Raw genomic sequence first — 26,013 nt, forward strand, 5'->3', positions numbered from 1 at the left:
AATCCCTACCTAAGTGTGACACAGGGGCAGAGCCTGGGGTACAGAGTCACCGACCAGGAAAAGGGAGAGAAAAGAAAAAGGAAGAAGTTAACCTCTCAAAATCAAGAAAAATCCACAGACTTTACAACTTGTTCCACTAATTTTTTTTTGTTGTTGTTTGTTTCTTCTATCTTATTGCCTTTATTATTATTATTTCTATTTCCTCCACCTCGGTCCTTCTATTCTCTGCCCATCTTATGCTTCCCTTTTCTTGAACTACACTACCCATGAGTGTTACATTTTATTTCTCTTCTTCATCCTCACCCTCCTTTAAGGTTATACTCCAAAACACTTAACTCTCACTCTCTCCTCTTTTGTTTTTTTTTGTTTTGCTTTATTTTGTTTTTTTCTCTTCCTTTTTTTTCTTCCTTCGTTTTTCTCTTTTTCTTATTTTTTCCTTTCTATTCGTTTTTTCTTTTCTCATTTTACTTTCCTCCCATTTAATCCTCAATCACGAACAAATTAGTTAATTTGGGACTCAAGGTTTTTTTTTGGCTTTATTTTTCTTTTTCGCTTTTGTTTTTGTTTTTTTCTTGTTTGTTTATTTTTGTGGCATTTTGGGTACTTTTTACGTTGCTTTTTAACTCACTAGCATTCCTCCCAACCCAAGCTCTCCATTGTATTTAGTCTTCGCTCCACTTAATACAACAGATTTTTACTTATTATTTTTATTTTTTTCTTCTTTATTATTCTTTTTTTTCCCTCCTTTTTTCTGGTTCCCTCTTATCCCCCTCATTATATCTCTTAGTCGACCATCACTTACAAGCAAATCATCTTATGCTTGTCTAAGATTTTCTTCCTTTTTTTATTTTTTTTATTTTTATTTTTTGCATTTAGTAGGTCCCTACTCCCTTTTTTTGCCCCTTGAACTCTTCACCCCAAATCAGGCCCTCCATTATAGGCAGTTTTTGTTCCATTTAGCATAATATAATTCACAGGTCATCACGATATTTCCCTGAGGAGGGGAGAGGAGGGAAAGAGAAGAAAGAAAAAAGGGGGAAATAATAAATTATTACTGTTTTTTTTTTGTGGGGTGTTTTACCTTTTTTTTTTTTTCTTTTTTTTTTTTTTTTACTTTTTACTCTTTATTAATTCTAATTAGTGCTATCAACAAGACCACCCTCAGATGCCAATAAGAAAGAGGAAATCGAATATTATGGATACAAAAGAAAGAGAGGTAACACAAATAGATGTGGAAAAATCTATGGAGAAAAGACTTAACATATTGGAAGCCTTGGAGCTAAATGACAGAGAATTTAAAATAGAAATCTTAAAAATACTCAGAGATATACAAGAAAACACAGAAAGGCAATTTAGGGAGATCAGAAAACAACTCAATGAACACAAAGAATATATTACCAAGGAAATTGAAACTATAAAAACAAATCAAACAGAAATGAAAAACTCAATTCACGAGCTGAAAAACGAGGTAACAAGCTTAGCTAACAGAACAGCCCAGATAGAAGATAGAATTAGTGAAATAGAAGACAAACAACTTGAGGCACAACAGAGAGAAGAAGAAAGAGACTCAAAAATAATAAAAAACGAGAAAGCCCTACAGGAATTGTCTGACTCCATCAGAAAGAATAACATAAGAATAATAGGTATATCAGAGGGAGAAGAGAAAGAAAATGGAATGGAGAATATACTCAAACAAATAATAGACGAGAACTTCCCAAGCCTGTGGAAAGAACTAAAGCCTCAAATTCAAGAAGCAAACAGAACACCGAGTTTTCTTAACCCCAACAAACCCACTCCAAGGCACATCATAATAAAGATGACACAAACCAATGACAAAGAAAAAATTCTCAAGGCAGCCAGGGAAAAGAAGAGTACAACATATAAAGGAAGGCCTATTAGATTATCATCAGATTTCTCAGCAGAAACTCTACAAGCTAGAAGAGAGTGGACCCCAATATTTAAAGCCCTGAAAGAGAGGAACTTTCAGCCAAGAATACTATACCCATCAAAGCTATCCTTCAAGTACGAAGGAGATATAAAAACATTCACAAATACAGAAAAGATGAGAGAATTTATCAGCAGAAAGCCCCCACTCCAGGAAATACTAAAGGGGGTTTTCCAACCAGATTCAAAGAACAAAAGAAAACAACACCACAAGTAACAGCTCCACCAAGAACACAATAAAACCAAACTTAAACTGACAACAAAGGAAAAAAAGGGGGGAGAGGATGGAGATTAACAGTAGCAAAGGACGATGAAGTGCAGAAATACTCATAAGATAGGGTACTACAATGAATATGGTAGGTACCCTTTTCATTACTTAATGGTAACCACCCTTGAAAAAACCACCACAAAAACACTTGACTTAAAAAAGGTAGCAACAGAGGAAAGAAGTGTGGAACACAAACAAACAAAAACAAATGATAGAAAAACAAAAGAGAAGAATCAAACAAGATACAAAACTAACAGAAAGCAATTTATAAAATGGCAGTAGGGAACCCACAAGTGTCAATAACTACACTAAATGTAAATGGATTAAACTTACCAATAAAAAGACACAGAGTAGCAGAATGGATTAAAAAAGAAAATCCAACTATATGCTGCCTACAAGAAACACATCTAAGCAACAAGGATAAAAACAAATTCAAAGTGAAAGGCTGGAAAACAATACTCCAAGCAAACAACACCCCAAAAAAAGCAGGTGTAGCGATACTCATATCTAATAATGCTGACTACAAGACAGAAAAAGTACTCAGAGACAAAAATGGTCATTTCATAATGATTAAGGGGAAGTTGAATCAAGAAGATATAACAATCCTTAATATATATGCACCAAACCAAGGAGCACCAAAATATATAAGACAGCTACTTATTGACCTTAAAACAAAAACTAACAAAAATACAATCATACTTGGAGACATCAATACACCGCTGACGGCTCTAGATTGGTCATCCAAACAGAGAATCAATAAAGATATAGTGGCCTTAAACGAAATACTAGAACACCTGGATATGATAGACATCTACAGGACACTTCATCCCAAAGCGACAGAGTATACATTTTTCTCTAGTGTACATGGAACATTCTCAAGAATTGACCATATGTTGGGCCACAAAGACAATATCAGCAAATTTAGAAAAATTGAAATTGTACCAAGCATATTTTCTGATCATAAAGCTTTGAAACTAGAATTCAACTGCAAAAAAGAGGGGGAAAAACCCACAAAAATGTGGAAACTAAACAACATACTTCTAAAAAATGAATGGGTCAAAGAAGAAATAAGCGCAGAGATCAAAAGATATATACAGACAAATGAAAATGAAAATACGACATATCAGAATCTCTGGGATGCAGCAAAAGAAGTAATAAGAGGAAAGTTCATATCACTTCAGGCCTATATGAACAAACAAGAGAGAGCCGAAGTAAACCACTTAACTTCACACCTTAAGGAACTAGAAAAAGAAGAACAAAGACAACCCAAAACCAGCCGAAGAAAGGAGATAATAAAAATCAGAGCAGAAATAAATGAAATAGAGAACAGAAAAACTATAGAAAAAATCAATAAAACAAGGAGCTGGTTCTTTGAAAAGATCAACAAAATTGACAAACCCTTGGCAAGACTCACCAAGGAAAAAAGGCACAGGACTCAAATAAATAAAATCCAAAATGAAAGAGGAGAGATCACCACAGACATCATAGATATACAAAGAATTATTGTAGAATACTATGAAAAATTATATGCCACCAAATACAACAATCTAGAAGAAATGGATAAATTCCTAGAACAATACAACCTTCCTAGACTGAGTCATGAAGAAGCAGAAAGCCTAAACAGACCAATCAGCAGGGAGGAAATAGAAAAAACTATTAAAAACCTCCCCAAAAATAAAAGTCCAGGCCCAGACGGTTATACTAGTGAATTCTATCAAACATTCAAAGAAGACTTGGTTCCTATTCTACTCAAAGTCTTCCAAAAAATTGAAGAAGCAATACTTCCAAACACATTTTATGAGGCCAACATAACCCTCATACCAAAACCTGGCAAGGATGGCACAAAGAAAGAAAACTACAGACCAATATCTCTAATGAATACAGATGCTAAAATACTAAACAAAATACTGGCAAACCGAATACAACAACATATTAAAAAAATAATACATCATGATCAAGTGGGATTCATCCCAGAATCTCAAGGATGGTTCAACATACGCAAAACGGTTAACGTAATACACCATATCAACAAAACAAAGAACAAAAACCACATGATCTTATCAATAGATGCAGAAAAGGCTTTTGATAAAATACAACACAATTTTATGTTTAAGACTCTCAACAAAATGGGTATAGAAGGAAAATATCTCAACATGATAAAGGCCATATATGATAAACCATCAGCCAACATCATATTAAACGGCATAAAACTGAGGACTTTCTACCTTAAATCAGGAATAAGACAGGGTTGTCCACTCTCTCTACTCTTATTTAACGTGGTGCTAGAAGTTCTGGCCAGAGCAATCAGACAAGACAAAGAAATAAAAGGCATCCATATCAGAAAAGAAGAAGTAAAGGTATCACTTTTTGCTGATGATATGATTCTATACATCGAAAACCCGAAGCACTCCACAAAAAGATTATTAGAAACAATAAACCAATACAGTAAGGTCGCAGGATACAAAATTAACATACAAAAGTCCATAGCCTTTCTATATGCCAACAATGAAATATTAGAAAACGAACTAAAAAAAATAATCCCCTTCACGATTGCAACAAAAAAAATAAAATACCTAGGAATAAACATAACAAAGAATGTAAAGGACCTTTATAATGAAAATTACAAAGCATTGTTAAGGGAAATCGAAAAAGATACAATGAGATGGAAAAATATTCCTTGTTCTTGAATAGGAAGAATAAATATAATCAAAATGGCCATATTACCCAAAGCAATATACAAATTTAATGCAATTCCCATCAAAATTCCTATGAGATTTTTTAAAGAAATGGAACAAAAAATCATCAGATTTATATGGAACTATAAAAAACCCCGAATAGCCAAAGCAATCCTAAGGAAAAAGAATGAAGCTGGGGGCATTACAGTACCTGACTTTAAACTATATTATAGGGCCACGATAATCAAAACAGCATGGTATTGGCAGAAAAATAGACACTCAGACCAATGGAACAGAATAGAAAGCCCAGAAATAAAACCACATATATATGGTCAAATAATCTTTGATAAAGGGGCTAACAACACACAATGGAGAAAAGAAAGCCTCTTCAACAAATGGTGTTGGGAAAACTGGAAAGCCACATGCAAAAGAATGAAACTCGACTTCAGCCTGTCCTCGTGTACTAAAATTAATTCAAAATGGATCAAAGACCTAAATATAAGATCTGAAACAATAAAGTACATAGAAGAAGACATAGGTACTAAACTCATGGACCTGGGTTTTAAAGAACATTTTATGAACTTGACTCCAATGGCAAGAGAAGTGAAGGCAAAGATAAATGAATGGGACTACATCAGAATAAAAAGTTTTTGCTCAGCAAGAGAAACTGATATAAAAATAAACAGACAGCCAACTAAATGGGAAATGATATTTTCAAACAACAGCTCAGATAAGGGCCTAATATCCAAAATTTACAAAGAACTCATAAAACTCAACAACAAACAAACAAACAATCCAATAAAAAAATGGGAAGAGGACATGAACAGACACTTCTCCCAGGAAGAGATACAAATGGCCAACAGATATATGAAAAGATGCTCAGATTCATTAGTTATTAGAGAAATGCAAATCAAAACTACAATGAGATACCACCTCACCCCTGTTAGATTAGGTATTATCAACAAGACGGGTAATAGCAAATGTTGGAGAGGCTGTGGAGAAAAAGGAACCCTCATTCACTGTTGGTGGGACTGTAAAGTAGTACAACCATTATGGAGGAAAGTATGGTGGTTCCTCAAAAAACTGCAAATAGAACTACCTTATGACCCAGCAATCCCTCTACTGGGTATATACCCCAAAACCTCAGAAACATTGATACGTGAAGACACATGTAGCCCCATGTTCATTGCAGCACTGTTCACAGTGGCCAAGACATGGAAACAACCAAAAAGCCCTTCAATAGAAGACTGGATAAAGAAGATGTGGCACATATACACTATGGAATACTACTCATCCATAAGAAATGATGACATCAGATCATTTACAGCAAAATGGTGGGAACTTGATAACATTATACGGAGTGAAATCAGTAAATCAGAAAAAAACAAGAACTATATGATTCCATACATTGGTGGAACATAAAAACGAGACTAAGAGACATGGACAAGAGTGTGGTGGTTTCCAGGGGTGGGGGGAGGGAGGACATGGGAGGGAGGGAGGGAGGGAGAGAATTAGGGGGAGGGGGAGGGGCACAGAGAACTAGATAGAGGGTGGCGGAGGACAATCTGACTTTGGGTGAGGGGTATGCAACATAATTTAATGACAAAATAACCTAGACATGTTTTCTTTGAATATATGTACCCTGATTTATTAATGTCATCCCATTACCATTAATAAAAATTTATTTTAAAAAAAAAAAAAACAACATACAAATTTTTCTTACCATCAATAAACTTTATTAAATAATATAATTGCCATTATTATTAATGATTTCTTGCCAGCGTGAGGGCAATTTGTATATCTCATTTTTGAAAAATGTTTTATCTTTTGATGTGAAAAATTGAACCAGTGCTTGTTTGATATCTTCTTCATTTTTGAATTTTTTGCCCTTCAAAAAATTTTGTAAGGACAAAAACAAGTGATAGTCGGAGGGTGCTAAGTCCGGGGAATATGGTGGATGCGACAGACATGCTTCTGTAGCATTTCTTCCTTGTTGAAATTCGTAAAAATTACAGTGGCGTAAATGAACTTTATCAGTAGCCATGGGTACACTATCGCTTCACACATAAGACTAACGTGAATCAACTTTGTTTTAGTTAATTTGCTACGTCAGTATGTATACATTAAGTGATAAAAATAGAGAGGCACACATGCGCCAAATAAACATGTGCTTACGTGTCAAAATTTGTTGTGATAGAAACGGACAGAACTTTCCGGTAGACCTTATATATATGAAAAATGAAGTGATATGTCACAAGGGCTCAGGTGCTGGGTCTATCTGTACCTAGCTCTGACAAACCTAAACCATTCATTCTATAGACCAGTGATTTTCAAGAGCCACACTGGTACGCCAGAAGAGTTTTTAAAATATGTACTACCTGACTGTTTAGTCAGGGGCACTAACCTCTTTTCCCTTACATTGTCAAATACAAAAAATGACACGAGTTAACACACCAATAGTCGTCCAGTGTGAATGAATCAAATTATACCCCTCTTTTTTTTTGTTTTCTGGGAAAAACATAATTTTTGGTGTGCAACAGAATTTTAGTAATCAGTTTATATGTGGCATGAGATTAAAAAGGTTAAAAATCGCTACTATAAACTAAAGCTTTACTTTTGGCTTATGTTTTTCAAATATATGAATTTTTTCATAATAAATGTAATTAGATTTAAAAATTTGAAAATATAGAAAAAAGCTACCTCTAACCCTACCATAAAATATCAACTCCTACTAATGGTTTTCTAAGTACTTTTCTGGTTTACATATTTGTAAACATATTGCATGAAAATTTACATCTTATATTTGTTTTTTACTTGTATGGAAAGAATTTCCAATGTTATAAAGTTATTCCAATTTGCTTTTATCGACTATAAAATATCACAGTTATTGCATATATGTATCATCATTTATTCTTTTTCATTACATAATAATATTTGAGATAAAAGACTAAAACTATAAATCAACTCTGAAAAAAAGTTTTGAAATATTCTGAATTCAACCTGGAGTATATACTGAAATTCACTGATTTATATAAAATAGGAAAACTAATATGTTTATATATTTTGCTTTAACTAAAATTATGTGATAATTTTACAAAGTTTCAAAATTTTCTTTTAACTGTGACTATTTCAATTTAATAGTATCCTAATAGGGGCTACCTGAGTAAGAAAGGTCAAGTTTCCTTTTTAGGATGAGGTTAAAATATTTTGAATAAATTAGTCCACATGAAACATGAATTATATACTTAAAAATCTCTTACTCCTTTTAGAATTAAAATAGTGCCTCCATAGCCTTGAAGACATAAAAGTGTTGTGTTTGGCTTAAGTTCAGTAGTTGAATTAAAAAAAATTCCTAGCAAATTACTAATTGCATATTATTAACATTATCTGGGCATTTTATCTCATTTGCCTGATTCCAAAGCCCATGTCCTTCCCATCATTATAAGTAGGGTGTGTAATGACAAGGACCATCTTTGTCTTGCTCATCAGTTTATCTTCACAACTTAGAGAGTGCCTGCCACATAGTAGGCATTAATAAATGCACACACATAATGATTGCTTGCTCTGCCAATAATTACAAAGACTATAAAATAAATCCTTGGAAATTTAGAATAAAGAAATCATATTTGAACCATAACATTTCTTTAAAATTTTATATGGAGAAAGCACAAAAATTTTTTAGAAAAGTCATTATTTTCAGTTATTTGTAAATAAATAGTAAAATATGTATTTCTGCCTGACCTATGGTGGCGCAGTGGATAAAGCATTGACCTGGAACGCTGAGGTTGCTGGTTTGAAACCCTGGGTTTGCCGGTCAAGGAACGTATGGGAGTTGATGCTTCCTGCTCCTCCCCCCTCTTCTCTCTCTCTTTCTCTCTTTCTCTCTCTCCTCTCTAAAAAGGAATAAAGTCTTAAAAAATATACACATATTCAATAGTTTCTTTACTTATTACCATTTTAAGGCCAGAGGTGCTAGAGATGTGATTTGCCCGTTTCTCTTAGATTTGCTTATACAAAACATGTACTGGTATTTATCTAAAAGTAATATAGCAAATGTAATTTATAGATCAGTTACACATTTTAAACCCTGATTATGAGGCTATCTTGAGAATTCAAAGCCTGTTTTGTGCTTCTGATATAAATTATAAAATTTTAGATATTGAACATAATATTTAGATGTTAGCATTTTTGTATAAAGGATGGGGCAAAAATTGGTTTGTAGTTCATATGGAAAAAGACATGCAAGTTATGATTATAGCAATAGCTGTATTAACTATATGTTTTGCTTAAACCTCCTTTACCCCCACCTTGTACTGAGGTTACATCTATCCAGATATAAATGACTTGACTTAATTGCAAGGAATATAAAATTACAAGACATTTATTTAGTTCAAAAGTTGAAATATCTAATACATTACTAAATGCTAGAGAACAAAATGATTAAAAACTTGCAATTTGGAGATGAATGAAAAATGCTTATCCCAACTATACAGTTTATTACCTGTATGACCTAGGCAAGTTCTTTACCCACTCTAGACCTTCCTTTCCTCAGCTTGGAAACAGGGAAACTTAGACGCCTAATATTAACTGAGATAAATGTGCTGAACTTTTTTTCAGACTTTTAACACAGTATTTGGCATAACAAAGATAATGTAAAATATTTGCCATTTGTGTTCCATTAAAGAAGCTATTCATTTTTGGATAGTACAAAAGCAACCTATTAAAATGGGAGGAGGAGATGGACATTTTAAATTCTCAGTGTCTAGAAGACAATCTTTATTTGCTACCCAATTTAATTATGTAAAGGAACCCAGAAATCTTGATCGGCTTATTTGTAACTTTCTTTGCAACCCTAGATGTCACCTGTGTACAAGATGGAGAGAGTGAGGCTGAATTGTTACCTGATGACTTCGAAGAAAAACCAGAAAGAGAAAAGAAACAGGCTAATTTCACTCTGTGCAACGTGTGTAACATCCAGCTGAATTCGACCGCTCAAGCCCAGATCCACTACAACGGCAAGTCACATCAAAAGAGGTTAAAACAGCTCAGCAACGGCATGCTGAAGAACGACAACAGTAAGTTTTTCTAAAAATATGGCTCCTCAGTTTTGCATCATCAACTTAAATTCTTTGTGTAACTGCAGTTGTAAAGGTAAGAGAATGGATTAATTTCTATTTTTAAAACCTGGAGAAAAAGACATTAAATGAAAGCTTTATTAGCACAGCACATTAAACGGAATAATTTCTCACAGCTTTTTGGAGAAGAGAAAAAATTTTCTTTGTTGTGTACGCCTAACTGTATTCGGGTGTGATCATGACCCACCAGGACATTTGTTATTATTTGATAAAGTTAACCTGTAAGTTTCTTGACATTTGTTTGCCTTTAACATAGTTGTTTGGAAATGGGCAACCTTTTGCATTTCATATAAAACGATACATATTGTTTTTGTTCCTTTGTTTTATGTGTTAAACCAAAAACTCTCGTGGCTGACAGCTTTTCTGAAAGAAAGCTGTTTATTAAACCAAAACGCTAGCCTGAGAGGAACCCATTGTGGGGCTTTCGGGCTGATCCTCGGACAGCAGGGCCAGGTGAAAAAGACAAACATGTCAGCTGTCCTGCAGTGGATGTGCTGTTTTACGGAAACTGTTTGGGGAAGAAAGATATAAATTGTTTTGAAACAATGTACATTAGCTGTAGAGAGAGGAGGTGAACGGGGGCTAGTTCTGGAATAGGTCCATAGTCCGTAAGGAAGAAAGTTTGCTCCTTCGGATTGGTGGTGGGCAACAGTCTGGCAAATACATGTGTAAGCAAGAGGTGTGTCATTGGCAGCTGGCTGTTCTCTTTAGATCATCACGGAAATAGCCACCCGGAATTCGAAGTTCCAGCGTGCATTCAGGAATGTAAGCAGTCTCGGGATTGCCCTGTACTTGTCACTGATTAACTTCTCTTGTCCCTTCTTCACTCTGGCTTACTGTAATTTGATTTTGGCCATCTTGGAATTTTCTTCTTGTCATATGCATGTTAGGGGCTTCAACTGGCTGGCAGATTGAAGCTGATTTGAAAAAAAAAGTTTATCTTTTAAAGTAGTGTTTAACCAATAAAATTGGGTTTATTAACATATACAAATTGTTTAAATTCGCTAGTAGAAATTCATGGTTTGTTTAATTACTTTAGATTATTATTTTAAAGTATACATGATTATAGGACTACACAGATTTAAAAAAATAGCATTTGGGAACAAATGAAAGGTTATCAGAGAAATTATGGAGAGGTGGGGACAGTGAATTCCTGCCTTGGGGACTTTGGAATGCTAAAGCAATAGCAACTACAAAGAGTTACAATGTTATACTCTGGTGGGATGTTTCATGTTTGATAAGTAAGATATACTTTATCAAAATTTTCATGACATTTAAAAGTTGGACTAAATTTTGATCTCTTCAAATATTTGGTAGCCTGAAGGTTTTTAAATATAATTGTGTAGTTTTCTTTAAGGTTACCAAATCATGAGAAGAAAAAAAAAAGTACATTTTTAAAGCGGAAATTATTTTATCTTGCTTGGGATAATTTAGTGTGAATAAGCTGCAGTATTTTAATAGAACTCCATATTTCTCTTTCTGTTGCATGGCAAATAGTTCATTGTGGATGTTATTGGTCAAAGGGATATAAAAATAGAAATAGTCATTGGAAGTAATAAGCACTGAATTTTATAGGCATAAGATGAATTAGGAAGGCAAATGAACTTATTGTGTCTAAAAATATATTTCACAGAGTCTATTGTGAAAGTCTTAAGGGAAGTCTATTCCTCATCATTAACATTTAGGTAAAATCATTTTGAGGACAGAATGATCTAATTTGAAGTGGTTTTTCTTTTTTTCTTTTCTTTTTTTGTATTTTTCTGAAGTTGGAAATGGGGAGGCAGTCAGACAGACTCCCGCATGCGCCCGACCGGAATCCACCTGGCATGCCCACCAGGGGGCGATGCTCTGCCCATCCAGGGCATTGCTCTGTTGCAACCAGAGCCATTCTAGCGCCTGAGGCAGAGGCCATGGAGCCATCCTCAGCGCCCGGGCCAACTTTGCTCCAATGGAGCCCTAGCTGCGGGAGGGGAAGAGAGAGACAGAGAGGAAGGAGAGGGGGAGGGGTGGAGAAGCAGAGGGGCGCTTCTCCTGTGTGCCCCGGCCAGGAATTGAACCCGGGACTCCTACACACCACGCTGACGCTCCACCACTGAGCCAACCAGCCAGGGCCTGTTTTTCTTTAAGTTTGTATAATTGGTGGTGATAGTGTCAGCTTTGATGTTTTATTTCAGCTACCTTGATATTTTAAAATTTTTTTGGAGAAGTAACAAAAGATATGATAGAAAGAAACTAGGACCGAAGATATACCTGGTTTAGATACTCAAATCAGACCTAATCACAGACCAAAATGGTCACCAACTTTCAAAGCACAATCCTAGGAATATATTTTCTTCAAATCTAATATATTAAAACTGATTGCGGCCCTGGCCAGTTGGCTCAGCGGTAGAGCGTCAGCATGGCATGCGGGGGACCCGGGTTCGATTCCAGGCCAGGGCACATAGGAGAAGCGCCCATTTGCTTCTCCACCCCCCCCTCCTTCCTCTCTGTCTCTCTCTTCCCCTCCCACAGCCAAGGCTCCATTGGAGCAAAGATGGCCCGGGCGCTGGGGATGGCTTCTTGGCCTCTGCCCCAGGCGCTAGAGTGGCTCTGGTTGTGGCAGAGCGACGCCCCGGAGGGGCAGAGCATCGCCCCCTGGTGGGCAGAGCGTCGCCCCTGGTGGGTGTCCCGGGTGGATCCCGTCGGGCGCATGCGGGAGTCTGTCTGACTGTCTCTCCCTGTTTCCAGGTTCAGAAAAAAAAAACACAAAAAAAACAAAAAACAAAAAACTGATTGCATCAATACACTAATTTTGGGCTAGCATTGTAATAAAGACTTTGTGTACTTTTTTATTCATTTTTTGGTTATAATCACAGATTATCCTCCTTTTACAAATAAACCAAAGAAATTCAAATACAATCTACATGGCTTACTAACTTTCACTTTGGATAAAATCTCTGATTTTAGAATTTTGAAAATGTTAAGTTTTGCATATAATTAATTACTTAATTTTTGATGATAACAATAATATCCCATTTGGGCTGTATCCAGAATGTACAGAAATAAAAGGCAAATCACGAAGAATCTTACAAAGGTAAGGTACTTACCTAAACTTCTTTTACGATTCTCCCAGGTATGCAAATATGTATGAGTAAGCAATACTATATGTACAATATTATATGCATCACCTTTTTAGGGATGAATGTTTTAAAGAAATTAATAATGGAGCAAAATTTCTAACTAGCCATTGAGATTGTGCCAAGTTTGTCATTTTGCTTTTCAAAAATGTGGTCCATTATATATATAATAGGAAAACCTAGACATTGTAATGAGGTTTAAAATGAAGTATGGGGTTTTATCAAAAAATAGAAATTAGAAGATTTACATAAAAATGTTTCTTTGATTCAGAAGAGCATTTTGGAATACATATTACAAAGCCTAAAACTTTGAGGAGGTTCATAGCTTCTCTGAACAACGAATTTAATTCAGTTTCCTGTGCTCACCAGGGTTAAACTGTTGTTAATGCTTGCTGAAGGATTAAGTAATAAGTTGACCTATTGTGGCAGCTTTATTTTATTCACACTATCTTTGTCACATTTGAGTAATTTTATTAAGCCTGGTTTTCTGTTTTTATTGGGCTGAAACTGCTATCAAATAATTCAGTTATATCTAACAGTATTCCAAAATATTTTAGTGCTCATAGTTTTATAGCAAATAAATCTAAAGTATTTTCACCCTTATCTGTCCCCTTAGCATTAAATTTTCTTTTATTTAACAGAAAAGCTAAATAAGATTTTATTTTCTAGCTGATCTATTCTCTGTTCTCATTGAATTGATTGTCCCAGATGAGGTTTAAATGTCAGTAGATATTCCATTTACAGAGTTCTTTCTCCTGTAACATTGATAGTTAATAAAAACAAAATAGCTCCTTAGAATTTTCTGGTATCTCAGGACTTGGTTTTATATACAAACTCATTTTATATAAATTTGTCTCATCTTGTTGATCTCCAAGGACTATTTGTACTTTTATAGAATGTCAATAGACTAATTAGAACTTGCCAGTACATTAGTGGGCTAATATTAATTCCTTTGGGGATCATTTTTTAATAATGATGACTGTATTTTAATTATATCTTGTCCAAGTTAGTATATGGCGTATTTTTAGAGTGGCAGTAAAAAATATTGCTTTGTTCATACTTCTCTCTCTCGTATTGACCATGTCCTTAGAAGGTTCAGCCAAAGTGAGGCAAGGAAAAAATGCTGATGTTAAAATTGTCCAACATTATGTAATGATATTTTGTTTTTGTGTGAATGATCTAAATTTCTTTCTTATCATTGAAAGATTAAAATATGGGAGAAAGTGACAAATACTGATTTTACCATTTCAGATTTTAAGTAGGTTTTTGGCTTTGGTTACTGATTATTTTCTCCCTGAAGAGAAAACACTTTGATTATTTCAAAAGAGATAGACTATTAACCGCTAGCTACTTGCTTCACCAGGAATTAATATTAATTCCATAGAGGATACCATATTTTTCAACGCAGAGATTTTTAAAAATCCAATTTATGTGCCTGATAAACCCCTTTTTAATGACATATTGGTGAGGTTTTACAATCATAGGCTGCTAATCCAGCTTGACCCCTGTCTGCAGACCGCTCCAGTGGGCTACTACACCCAAGAAGTGAACTCTGGTTCTTCATGAGTGTTATCAGAGAAAAAGTAGATTAAATGACCGCTAAGGAAAGCCTTAAGAGAAAAAAGAATGATTCACATGCATGCCATTTAGTTTGGGAATGAAATTTATTTGAGATGCAAGAACTTTCCATTGGTCGTTGGAGATTCTCTGTGTGTATTTGCATGTGTGGGTCTGGGGAGGTGTGAAGAGTTAGTTACAGGAGCGGGGAGCTTCTAGCACTGCTGGTATAAAACTGAAAGGGAAGCATATTTGTCTTGTGCACCTGGACTTCAAATCTGCTTGTCACAAGTAGAACTTGTTCTTATTCCCTTACCTTTTGCCTCTTTCAGTCACCAACCACGTCCAGTACTAGTGCTGTGAGGAACTTAAGACTTAAAACGGTGATGGGCAATCTTTTGAGCTTGGTGTGTCTAAATTCGCCAAAAACCCGAGCATAACTCAGGTGGTGTGTCACTTCAAGAAAAAAACCCATAATTTCGCGATATTTATAGTTTAAATAACAAAAAATGTATAATTGTAATATATAACTGTATTTAATAAACCAAAAACTAATTATTTAACTTATCTGCTTAGTGACTTTTTTGTTCATCTGTCAGTCGGTTTCTTTTGTGGGTCTTGATATTATTTAACTTGTGTGGGGTGCCGTTAACTAAGATAAGTGAGGGGGAGTGGGAATTCTTTAACTAACCTGCCTATTAGTGACTTTTTTGTTGATGAATTTCATTGACTAAATCTTCAATTGAAGGTTGGTATTTTGTATACTTCAAACCCAAGCAAGTGCTACTAACTTCATCTGTCATTCTGTTTCTTTTGTTGGTATTGATATTATTTAATGCTGAGAATAAGGTCTCACAAAAGTACATAGAGGGAAAAATTGTGAGTAAAGCCATTGCTATATTTTTCAGGGTGCTAAAAGTGTCTGGTAATTGGTTCCAGGCACTCCAAATTTCCTGTTTATAGTGGCACTCCTCTTGATTCTTTAAGCGGCACCTTTCCAGATTCTCAAGCTTTGACCTCAAGTCGACAAACACCTGAGCCCAGATGCTGTCTTGAAATTCTGCAAGTTGCCTCTTATGTAAATTAAGATGGCTGCCGCTATTTCTAATGGCGGGAAACGGCACCCATAGCACAGGCCCTCGCCTCTCCCAGCCTCCCCCTCATTTATCTCAGTAATGATGGTCAATTAGAAATCCACGACACCCCAGAACAGTAGATTGGATGGTGGTTGCTGGTAATGATGATCACAGGGCCCCAGAGATGTGTCCCCCCTGGCATTCCACTGCTCCCTGCTCCGCCGGTCAGAAGTGAGGTCAAAGATCCCCTAACGGCCTAACCAGAAGTCCCAGAACTAGATGCTCTGCGCCAGAATTCTGTTGTTGTGGCCTACAGACCTCCGGCACAGAGTGTCTGCACTACAGCAAATGTTTTATCCTCGGCTCCTGCACCTGGCCGTGTAGGAGCTGAGGATGAAACGTCCTTCTCGGCATGTGGCCCCATACTTCTCTGGTATGCGGCCACATGCGGCCACATGTCATCAAAAATGGCTATGCTTGTCAGTGCTGACACGCATGTCATAGGTTCGCCATCACGGACTTAAAATTTTAGATTGAGTAATGCTGGTTTCGGTTATGGTCAGTGGGCACACATAATGGTTAGTGCAAGTAAAAGCTTTGTTCCAGGAGCTGGAGTACCTGAACAGGCCTACACGATTTAAGGAGATCTGGGAGTGTCCTACCTTTTTGCCCCAGGGGACTGCATGCAAGGCCTTTGTACTTTAAGGCACAGTGAGAGGCAAGGAAAGTCTATATCCTAGACTTGGGCTTGGTTCAATAATGTAGCAGGAACTCAGAGTGGTTTACAGCATCAATATGAATCAATATAAGGTCAGGTTAGCAGGCAGATACGTATCTTGATTCCTGATTTAAGTAAAAATGAAATGAGTATTAGTCATAGCAACAGGACTTCAGCAGCGGACATTGCAAAGTACCCTCGGATGGGCATCTAACTAACCACATCCCAGCGGACACCAGCCAGCATATCCTCAAGGGCCAGCATCTCACGGCCAGAGGTTTCCCTTCCAATTTGTCCACATAGACTTGCCCCATGTACAAATCCTTCTAAGACAGCAGCAGAGGAGACAGAGATTAACCTGAAATAAATATAAAAACTAGAAGTAGCTGAATTATTCACGGTGGGGGGTTGGGGAGCGGAGGCATTTGAATCAGCAGGAAGAGCTACTGTGACCGGCACATTTAGGGATTAATTTGTAACCCTGCCATGTGCCCCACATGGTATGGAAGTAAAAATTATTCATTGGTTCCTGGCGATATGTAGTTAAGGATGCTCACTGTGAGCAGGACCAACCACATTGTCTACAGGGCTCAGTGCAGCATGCAAATGTGGGATCACCTGCCCAAATTCTATGGAGAAATTCAAGATGCTGACAATGGAGCATTAAACCAGGCAGAGGGTCATTGTTAGTGTGGGGCTCTTTCTGTCTTTGCAGGTCACAGGGCCATGAACCTAGTCCTGACTGTGAGCTTACATGATGGGGCTAAGGGTTCAGGAAAGACTTGCCCCTGTAAGCAATGGCTACAGGTCAAACCAGTACATCCAGCATGTAAAGGGAGTCCTAGTTTGACTCAATTGGGACTATGGTACCAAGGAGCAGAGTACTAGAGCCCAATCAGCAGAGGAGTCATAGTGTATTCTCTGTGGGAGCATTTCCAAAGCTAGAGAACCAAATGTGAATTGACTGGCCACAGACTGGTACATGGGAGATCAGCGGAGAGCCCCACACCATGTAGAAAATGGTTGTATGTAGTTGTATGCTAAGTGAATGTTTACTATCTTGCTCTCCAGAAAATGAAAGCCATGACTTGCAACAATACCTCTTTTTCACATCGGCTGGTTTCAGGCTACTAACATGGCACGCCAGAACACAGAGGAGGGAAGAAGTGCACACAACTGGTTATTGTGAGCCATTGCCAGGCTTCACCAAAATCTTGGTTGTATGTATGACCGGTGGGTTCAGAAGATAGTACAAGGCCTTGAATATGTCAAATGGTATTGAAATATGCCAAATAGTATTGCCTTAGATATATCCTAATCCTTGAGAACTGTGAATATGCAAAAGGGACTTTAGATGTGATTAAATCAATGAATTGGGATAGGGCCATTGTCCTGTATTATCTGGGCAGGACAGCTGTAATCACAAAGCTCTTATAAGTGGGAAGCAGGAAGGCCAGAGTCAGAGAAAGAAAGGTGAGGACAGAAGTGGAGGTTGGAGTGACACACTCTGAAGATGGAGGTGGGGGTCATGGAGTGCCGGTGGCCTTTAAAGCTGGGGAGGCAAGGAAAGGGGCTTTCCTCTTAGAGCCCCCAGAAGGGGGACCCTGGTGACACCTTGATTTGGCCTATAGGACACATTTCAAGCTTTTGACCTCCAGGATTATGAGATAAATTTATTTTGTTTTGAGTCACCAAGTTTATAGTAGATGATTATAGCAGCAATAGGAAGCAATTACACATGCCATTCTCTTGCTGGGTAATCACCTTTAATTCCAGTACAAGAAAAAGTGTTAAAAAATAACTGTAACTGGCCTGACCAGGCAGTGGCACAGTGGATAGAGTGTCAGCCTGGGATGCAGAGGATCCAGGTTTGAAACCCCAGCGTTGCCAGCTTGAGCATGGGCTCATCTGGCTTGAGCACTGGGTCGCTGGCTTGAGCGTGGGATCATAGACATGACCCCATGGTTGCTAGCTTGAGCCCAAAGGTTGCTGGCTTGAGTCCAAGGTTGCTGGCTTGATCAAGGGGTCACTGACTTGGAGGGAACTCTCCCATCACCTGTTCAAGGCATGTATGAGAAAGCAATCAATGAACAACTAAGGTACAGTGATGAAGAATTGTTGCTTCTCATCTCTCTCCCTTCCTGTCTGTCTGTCCCTGTCTGTCTGTCTGTCTCTCTCTCTAAAGAAAGAAAAATAACTGTAACTGAATTATATTGGTGAATACACAATACAAACAGATGTGAACTTAGACTCAATTTTTGCCTTCAGTGCTTCCAGAAAGGTTGATTTTTAGTCCCTTATGAGATAAGCCTTCCCAAGAGACTTAATGATGAGTCAAATCATCTCCTCAGGGACCCACCCAATATGCACTTTATATATGATCAGATAGGTCTAGATTTTCACACAAGTATAGCTGAGATTAAGCTAAAGTCTCCACTGGTGATATTTATTTAAATTTTATTCTGGATGTTCCTCTTAGAACATTAAATATATTTAAAAAACAAATATATATATATATATATATATATATATATATATATATTCACAGTAAGCTTGATAAGTCAGGTCTTAACCACTGCCCCATCCTTCTGCAATCTAATGTGTTAGTAGATTAATTGGGTTAGTGGCCTGAAGGAAGATTAAAAATATTTATCTTCTACTTAATATCGATGCAATGGATAAAAGCATTCGTATTCAAAACCTAGGAGAGAAGGAAAGTAAACATGAATTCTATTAATTATTGATCTAAGGAAAAACTTTTTGTCAGTTTTCATATTTCCAGGGATGTTATTCTAAGCATCTAACACTTGATTTCTTTAGGCACAATCTGGTATAAATACAACTCTTTCCTACTGAGGAATATTTATGTAAATAAAGCAGCAAAACTATGTATGTGCGTGAGTATACCCTATGTACACAAATATGGAAATGTACACAAATATGGAAATACGCCTATTGTGAAACAAAGATCTTCCTAAACTAAGATTTATTATGCTGCTATTACTTTGTTTCCAACTCCTTCTAATTCTTTGTGGCATTATTTTATTTACCTTGCCTATTTAATAAGATTCTTGAAAGAAGCAAATGAGGTAATGTAGGTAGAAGTTTTAACAACCTCTTTTTATTTCTTTTTAACAGAAATGTGACTTTTAATTGGGAATTTTCTCTGATGAAACTCTGAGTTATTTGAACTTAAAGGGCTCCAAGAATTTAATAGGAATTTAATTCTACATGAAAACCTGGAGTAGCAGGCATGGGAAGAAGTTTTAGATCTGTGAGAGTTCTGAAATGTTTCTTACACACAGTGATTACCCATCACTCTCTAGTACTTACTACTGACAGCCTCAAAGCCAAAGGATTTGAGACTGATGAACTGTAAGGAGGAGGAGCGATGAAAAAGGTGCATCGCCTTTTACAGGTGGTCTGAGGAATAAGGGGCAAATGAGCAGTGACCACTGAGGGAAGGAGAGGAGCACAAGCCAATTCCCTAGGACTTGCCAGGAAAAATAAAACAAAACAAGTAAACTGAATGAGTATGAAGAACAAATAGTCGGCATCTTCTGTGTGGGCTCAGGTAGTTGAATTGACAGGCATGTGTATTGGGGGCCTCTGTATTAGTGGGATCAGTCAGCATCACCTGAGTACTTGGTAAAACCCAACTCTTGGTGAGCCTACCCCAACTGTATTGAGTCAGAAAGTCTAGGGGCTTGGCCCTGCGGGTGCTTCTGCTACAAGCTCAAGTCTGAGAAGCACTACCCTATGTACTAAATACCATCCCAGAAACAATCATTTTAAGATTAAGTAAGTTAATTTATGTAAAGCATGCAGTTAATCTTCCATAAAATGGGTTAGCTATACTATGGTTAGCTCTTGTTCAATGCTGGAAAAGTCAAGGTTCGGAAACTAATATATATGCATATAAAATACATATTTTATACACACATGCACATAGAGACTTTTATGAATAATAGTGTCCTTAAAATATTGCTCACGGACTTCAAACACTTTGCCCTGCACACATGAGATGTGGGGATGAGAATGCTGACTCCGTTTCAGACAGCGCTGGGGCAGAGTCTGAGCTTCCACATCTCTGATCAGCTCCCAGATGATGCCGTTGCTCTTGGTCCTAGGACCACACTTTGAGTAGCCAGAGGATAGGCTATGGCCCCCTTTCCTCCTACTTGACAGTCTTTGAAACCTTCAAAGTAATCTGAATCAGAAGATTGAGTGTTCCTGGGAAAATCAAAGGACAGAAGGCGGGCAGCACATTGGAAGTCTCTGGAGTTCACGTCGTATACTCCCTTGACTTGTAGCCTTTGTCCATCTCTCTTAGGAATCAATTACTTCTCAGAAAAGAGAATTAGGAAAGTAATCATAAATCCCCAAAGTGTTATGGTCATTTCCCATTAAATACATGACTTTAGAGAGAGAGAAATGGTATTTGCTGGAATAAATAAATGTGAGACTGATGCCTTAGACAAGCCATACATGACTATGGGTGTGAAGGTCTTTACAAACCTATCTAGAGTCCTTGCTTCTCTTCGCTGAGTAAACCTTTCTTTCTTTCTTTCTTTCTTTCTTTCTTTCTTTCTTTCTTTCTTTCTTTCTTTCTTTCTTTCTTTCTTTCTTTCTTTCTTTCTTTCTTTTTCCCTTCCTTCCTTCCTTCCTTCCTTCCTTCCTTCCTTCCTTCCTTCCTTCCTTCCTTCCTTCCTTCCTTCCTCCCTCCCTCCCTCCCTCCCTCCCTCCCTCCTTCTCTCTCTCTTTCTTTCTTTCTTTCTTTCTTTCTTTCTTTCTTTCTTTCTTTCTTTCTTTCTTCCTCTCTTTCTAATTCATGGAGTTTTTTAATTTTTAATTTTTTTTCAATTACAGTTTACGTATTAGTTCAGGTGTACAGCATAGTGGTTAGACAATCATATACTTGACATGTTTCTACCGATATTTCCAGCAACCCCCTGGCATCATACAGTTATTACAATATTATTGGCTATGTTTCTTTTTTTTTTTTTTAATTTTTTAAATTTTATTTTATTTATTCATTTTTAGAGAGGAGAGAGACAGAGGAGAGAGGGACAGAGAGAGAGAAGGGGGGAGGAGCTGGAAGCATCAACTCTCATATGTGCCTTGACCAGGCAGGCCCAGGGTTTCGAACTGGCGACCTCAGCATTTCCAGGTCGACGCTTTATCCACTGCGCCACCACAGGTCAGGCCTTGGCTATGTTTCCTATGCTGTAATTTACATCCCCATAACTATTCTGTGACTACCAATTTGTACTTCTCAATCCCTTCAGCTCTTTCACCCAGCCCCCTAAACCTCCTCCCCTCTGGCAGCCATCAATCTGACCTGTGTATCCGTGAGTCTGTTTCTATTTTGTTCATTCATTTATTTTGCTCTTTAGAATCCAAGTATCAATGAATTCATATGGTCTTGCCTTTTCAAGTAAACCTTTCACATTTACTTTGTTGATGCTAAACTCAATTTTAATTGGTTATTCATATAGATAGATTTTTGGTGGGTAGCCACAGAGATCCTGGCAAAGGTAATTTAAAAATAATTAAATTACCTTTAATTATGGTCAGTACATTCCTTGGCAGTTTCAAGGGTTTTCCCAGAAATGATTGAAAACATACTCTACACTTGACTAGCGGAAGTTGAGTGGTGTTAAGTGATTTTGCCCTTTACCCAGCACAGTGAAGTTGTAAAAACGGTGGTGTGCCAGACTAGAAATGACACAACTGATTTAGGTGGAACCCGCTTAAGTGTAAGACTTTTTGCTGCTCTGGACTCTGTTTGTTTAAATCTGGTAAATTTGTACTTAATTGGATTTGATCACTCCATCATGCATGGTTGAAGACAAATTTAAAAAGCATGATTTCTAACTCAGTTGAGTTTCTTTGAATTATATAGTTTTATATCAAGGTTGTTATACCAGTTTTACACAATTGGAATTGTAATCATGAAGCTCTTGGTCTAGAGCAGTGATTTTTCAACCAGTATGTGGCAAGAATTTTTAAACATAAAACTCTTGACTATTTAGTCAGGATTCCTGGCCTCTTTTCCCTTAGATTATCAAATAAAAAAAGACAGCAGCCAACACAATAATACCCATCCACTGTGAATGAGTCAAATTATAACTATTTTTTGTCGTATCGGCAAAAAATATATTTTTTTGGTGTGCTACAGAATTGTAGTAATTAGTTTTATTGTGTCATGAGATAAAAAGGTTGAAAATCACCAGTCTACAATTGGTGTTGAATCCTAAGGATAAGCTATAATCAAACATCTTTATTTTTAAAAATTATTTACTTATTGATTTTAGAGAGAGAGAGAGGAAGCAGGTTATTAGAGAGGGAGAGAGAGACAGAGAAAGAAATACATTGATTTGCTATTCCTCTTATTTTTATACATTTATTGATAGATTCTTGCATGTCCCCTGACAGGGATTGAACCCAAAATCTTGGTGTATAGGGACAATGCTCTAACCAACTGAGCTATCTGATGAGGATAAAACTACATTTTTATAATAAATGATCATAAAACAATTATCACAGGAATGCAATATTTACTCGATGTCAGCCTCAGATACGTTGTTTTTAAATCCCCATTTCTTGGGTCAGCCTTTGTCTGTGTAGAAACCAGCAGCTCCAGGCTTCTATTTTTCCAGCCCCAAGGTCAGCAAAAGAGAATTTGGAAAGTGACTTTCTTAGTTATTATAGCAGAAAGCCTCATTTATCACTGAATTTTATGGCAAATGCAGGTCTGGAAAATGCTAGTAAGTTCTAGAATTAACCCTGACTATCTTACTGTGGAGGAAGTATTTCCTGAATGAAAGTATCAGGAAATTTGCAAATTTAAAGCCCTTATAAGAAATGACAGATATTTAAAGGATAATAAACACAATAACCAAGATCTTATATAGACAAAGAATAGAATCACCTTTGCCAAAATATCTGTGGGAAAAATCACTATCTCTGTAAACTTCAAAGCACACTTTGGCATCTAATAGCTTTTAAGAGAGCCTCTTAAAACATTAGGTTGAAGCTTCATATTATATATCTTATGGGCAGCATTTGACTAATTATTTGGATTTTAAATTAATTTCAATCTTTGCTAAGAAAATTGATTTTTTTTCAGAAAGTTTGCCCACTTTATTGATGCATAGCAATTTCTTGCATATAATCCTATTATGCAGAAAATTACTGAAAATACAAGCTACTTTGTAAGACCAAAGACAAATATGGAATCCAAAGATAAACTATGTATGGACCCTTTTCCTGTAGTTAGTATTAAATTTCAAATATCTATTTATTTTGTTAAAATGATGATTTTATATCTCTTCTAAATACTTCTGCATTGCAAACATGGCTCAGTAATTCTCAGGAACTGTTTCTAGAGGCTTGTTGTAAAAGGAAGCACACAACTAGAAAAAGAAGAAAGCAAAAAGGGTGAAATCAATATATAATAAGTAGCATATCAAATACATTTAATAACGTTGTAATTCCATTGCAGTATCAAGATTTCAAAGCAGAACATAGAAACATTTTATTTCTTGCTGTCCTTTTCTAAGTTTAGATTTTGATGTTTAGTACTTAGATAATTTTTTTATCATAAATGAATATTCTAATAGTAGGTATCCTTATGTTTTCACTTCATATTATTACCCCAAAAAGGGGGGAAAAGTCTAGCAGGATCCCCTTCAAAAATCACACCCAAGATTCTTATTAAGAGCACTTTAGTAGCTAGTTTACTTGCTATTAATTAGTGTAAATGTTATTTTGCTCTCAGTAACAGCCTTTTAAACAGTTTCACTGTCATATATCTAAATTTATCTTAGAAGGGGAACTTTTAAAAACTATTCAATATATATAAGCCCTGTCCGGTTGGCTCAGCGGTAGAGCGTGGGCCTGGCGTGCGGGGGGGACCCGGGTTCGATTCCTGGTGCCAGGGCACATAGGAGAAGCGCCCATTTGCTTCTCCACCCTCCCTCCTTCCTCTCTGTCTCTCTCTTCCCCTCCCGCAGCCAAGGCTCCATTGGAGCAAAGATGGCCCGGGCGCTGGGGATGGCTCCTTGGCCTCTGCCCCAGGCGCTGGAGTGGCTCTGGTCGCGGCAGAGTGACGCCCCAGAGGGGCAGAGCATCGCCCCCTGGTGGGCAGAGCGTTGCCCCTGGTGGGCGTGCTGGGTGGATCCCGGTTGGGCGCATGCGGGAGTCTGTCTGACTGTCTCTCCCCCATTTCCAGCTTCAGAAAAATACAAAAAAAAACAAAAACAAAAACAAAAACCTATATATAAATATTTTAAAACTAAACTCAACTTTATTTTGCACAACATTCTAACAGTGCAATTAAAACATTTAAAGCAGGGGTCCCCAAACTTTGTACACAGGGGTCCAGTTCACTATCCCTCAGACCATTGGAGAACTGCCACATATAGTGCTCCTCTCACTGACCACCAATGAAAGAGGTGTCCCTTCCGGAAGTGTGGCAGGGGGCCGGATAAATGGCCTCAGGGGGCCGCAGTTTGGGGATGCCTGATTTAAAGAATAATCATATGTAAATTATTACTACAGCAATAGTTTTAAAGATGTTTTCTTTTATTAAAACACAAACACAGATTCTGTCCTCATGATTTTTTATTTGGAGAGACAAATTATACATGAGACCTTTCTGTTATTTCAGTATATTTGATATTGTTATTATTAATATGGTATAGTATTATTCAGAACAATTAGCTGCAAATATCAAAAATATCTAACTTCACTTAAAAAGGAAGTTTATGGACTCATTTAATAAAAAGTCACAGGTGAGGGAGTGAGATGATGGGGTACGTCTGGCTTACAGGACAGCCATATTTGATGGCAAGACCTTTATTACTTTTATCAGAACTTACAAGTTCTACATTAAGTTTCACATTTCTTAAAGTCCATGGGGCTCACTTTCTTCAACTATGTAATGTGTGTAACAGTATCTTCTTCAGAGTATTGTTGTATTAATACACAGGAAGTACTTAGAATGAGACGTGATACATAGAAAGCATATGCCATTACCAAAATATTTTATTTCCAAGTCTTCATTATGCAGGTGAGCTTTTCTCTCCTTTGAACTGTCCTTACCAGATGTTCCAACTTTCCATTTTCCCAACGCTACATTCAGCAAGAGAGAGTATCTCTGTCCTTGTCATTATAGCGAAAGCTTCAGGATAACATTCACTAAACTCTGCTTTGAGTAATGGCCAATCCCTGTGGCCAGGAATCATAAGCCCTGCCTGTATGGTCACATGCCCACCTCTGGGTCGGACATCAATCCCACGCAGTCTTAGAGTGCAAAGGGGTGGTTCCCAAGGAAAATTGAGGTCCTCTTAACAAAAGAGAAGAAAGTCGATTTGGGCAGAAAAGGATAGCTGCTTATTTTAAAGTTTTTGAGCTTTTATTTGAGGACTTTGTCTAGATCCTTATGTTTATTTCGGTCTCTTTCTAATTGCAAGCATTTGTAGAATGACAATAGGAATATTTAGTACTATCCATTTAGT

The 26,013-nt window shown here is 37.0% G+C and overlaps 1 protein-coding gene across 1 annotated transcript in view; it reads left to right on the forward strand.

The window, feature by feature from the left end:
- ZNF385D (zinc finger protein 385D) overlaps positions 1–26,013 on the forward strand; it is a 911,235-nt gene that overhangs the window by 192,614 nt on the left and 692,608 nt on the right. The window contains exon 2 of the mRNA XM_066351542.1: positions 9,744–9,962. Within this exon, the coding sequence (XP_066207639.1) occupies positions 9,744–9,962 (219 nt within the window). The remainder of the gene's footprint in view (positions 1–9,743; positions 9,963–26,013) is intronic.

This window comes from Saccopteryx leptura, chromosome 10 (assembly GCF_036850995.1).
Source record: "Saccopteryx leptura isolate mSacLep1 chromosome 10, mSacLep1_pri_phased_curated, whole genome shotgun sequence".
Taxonomy (NCBI): Eukaryota; Metazoa; Chordata; class Mammalia; order Chiroptera; family Emballonuridae; genus Saccopteryx; species Saccopteryx leptura.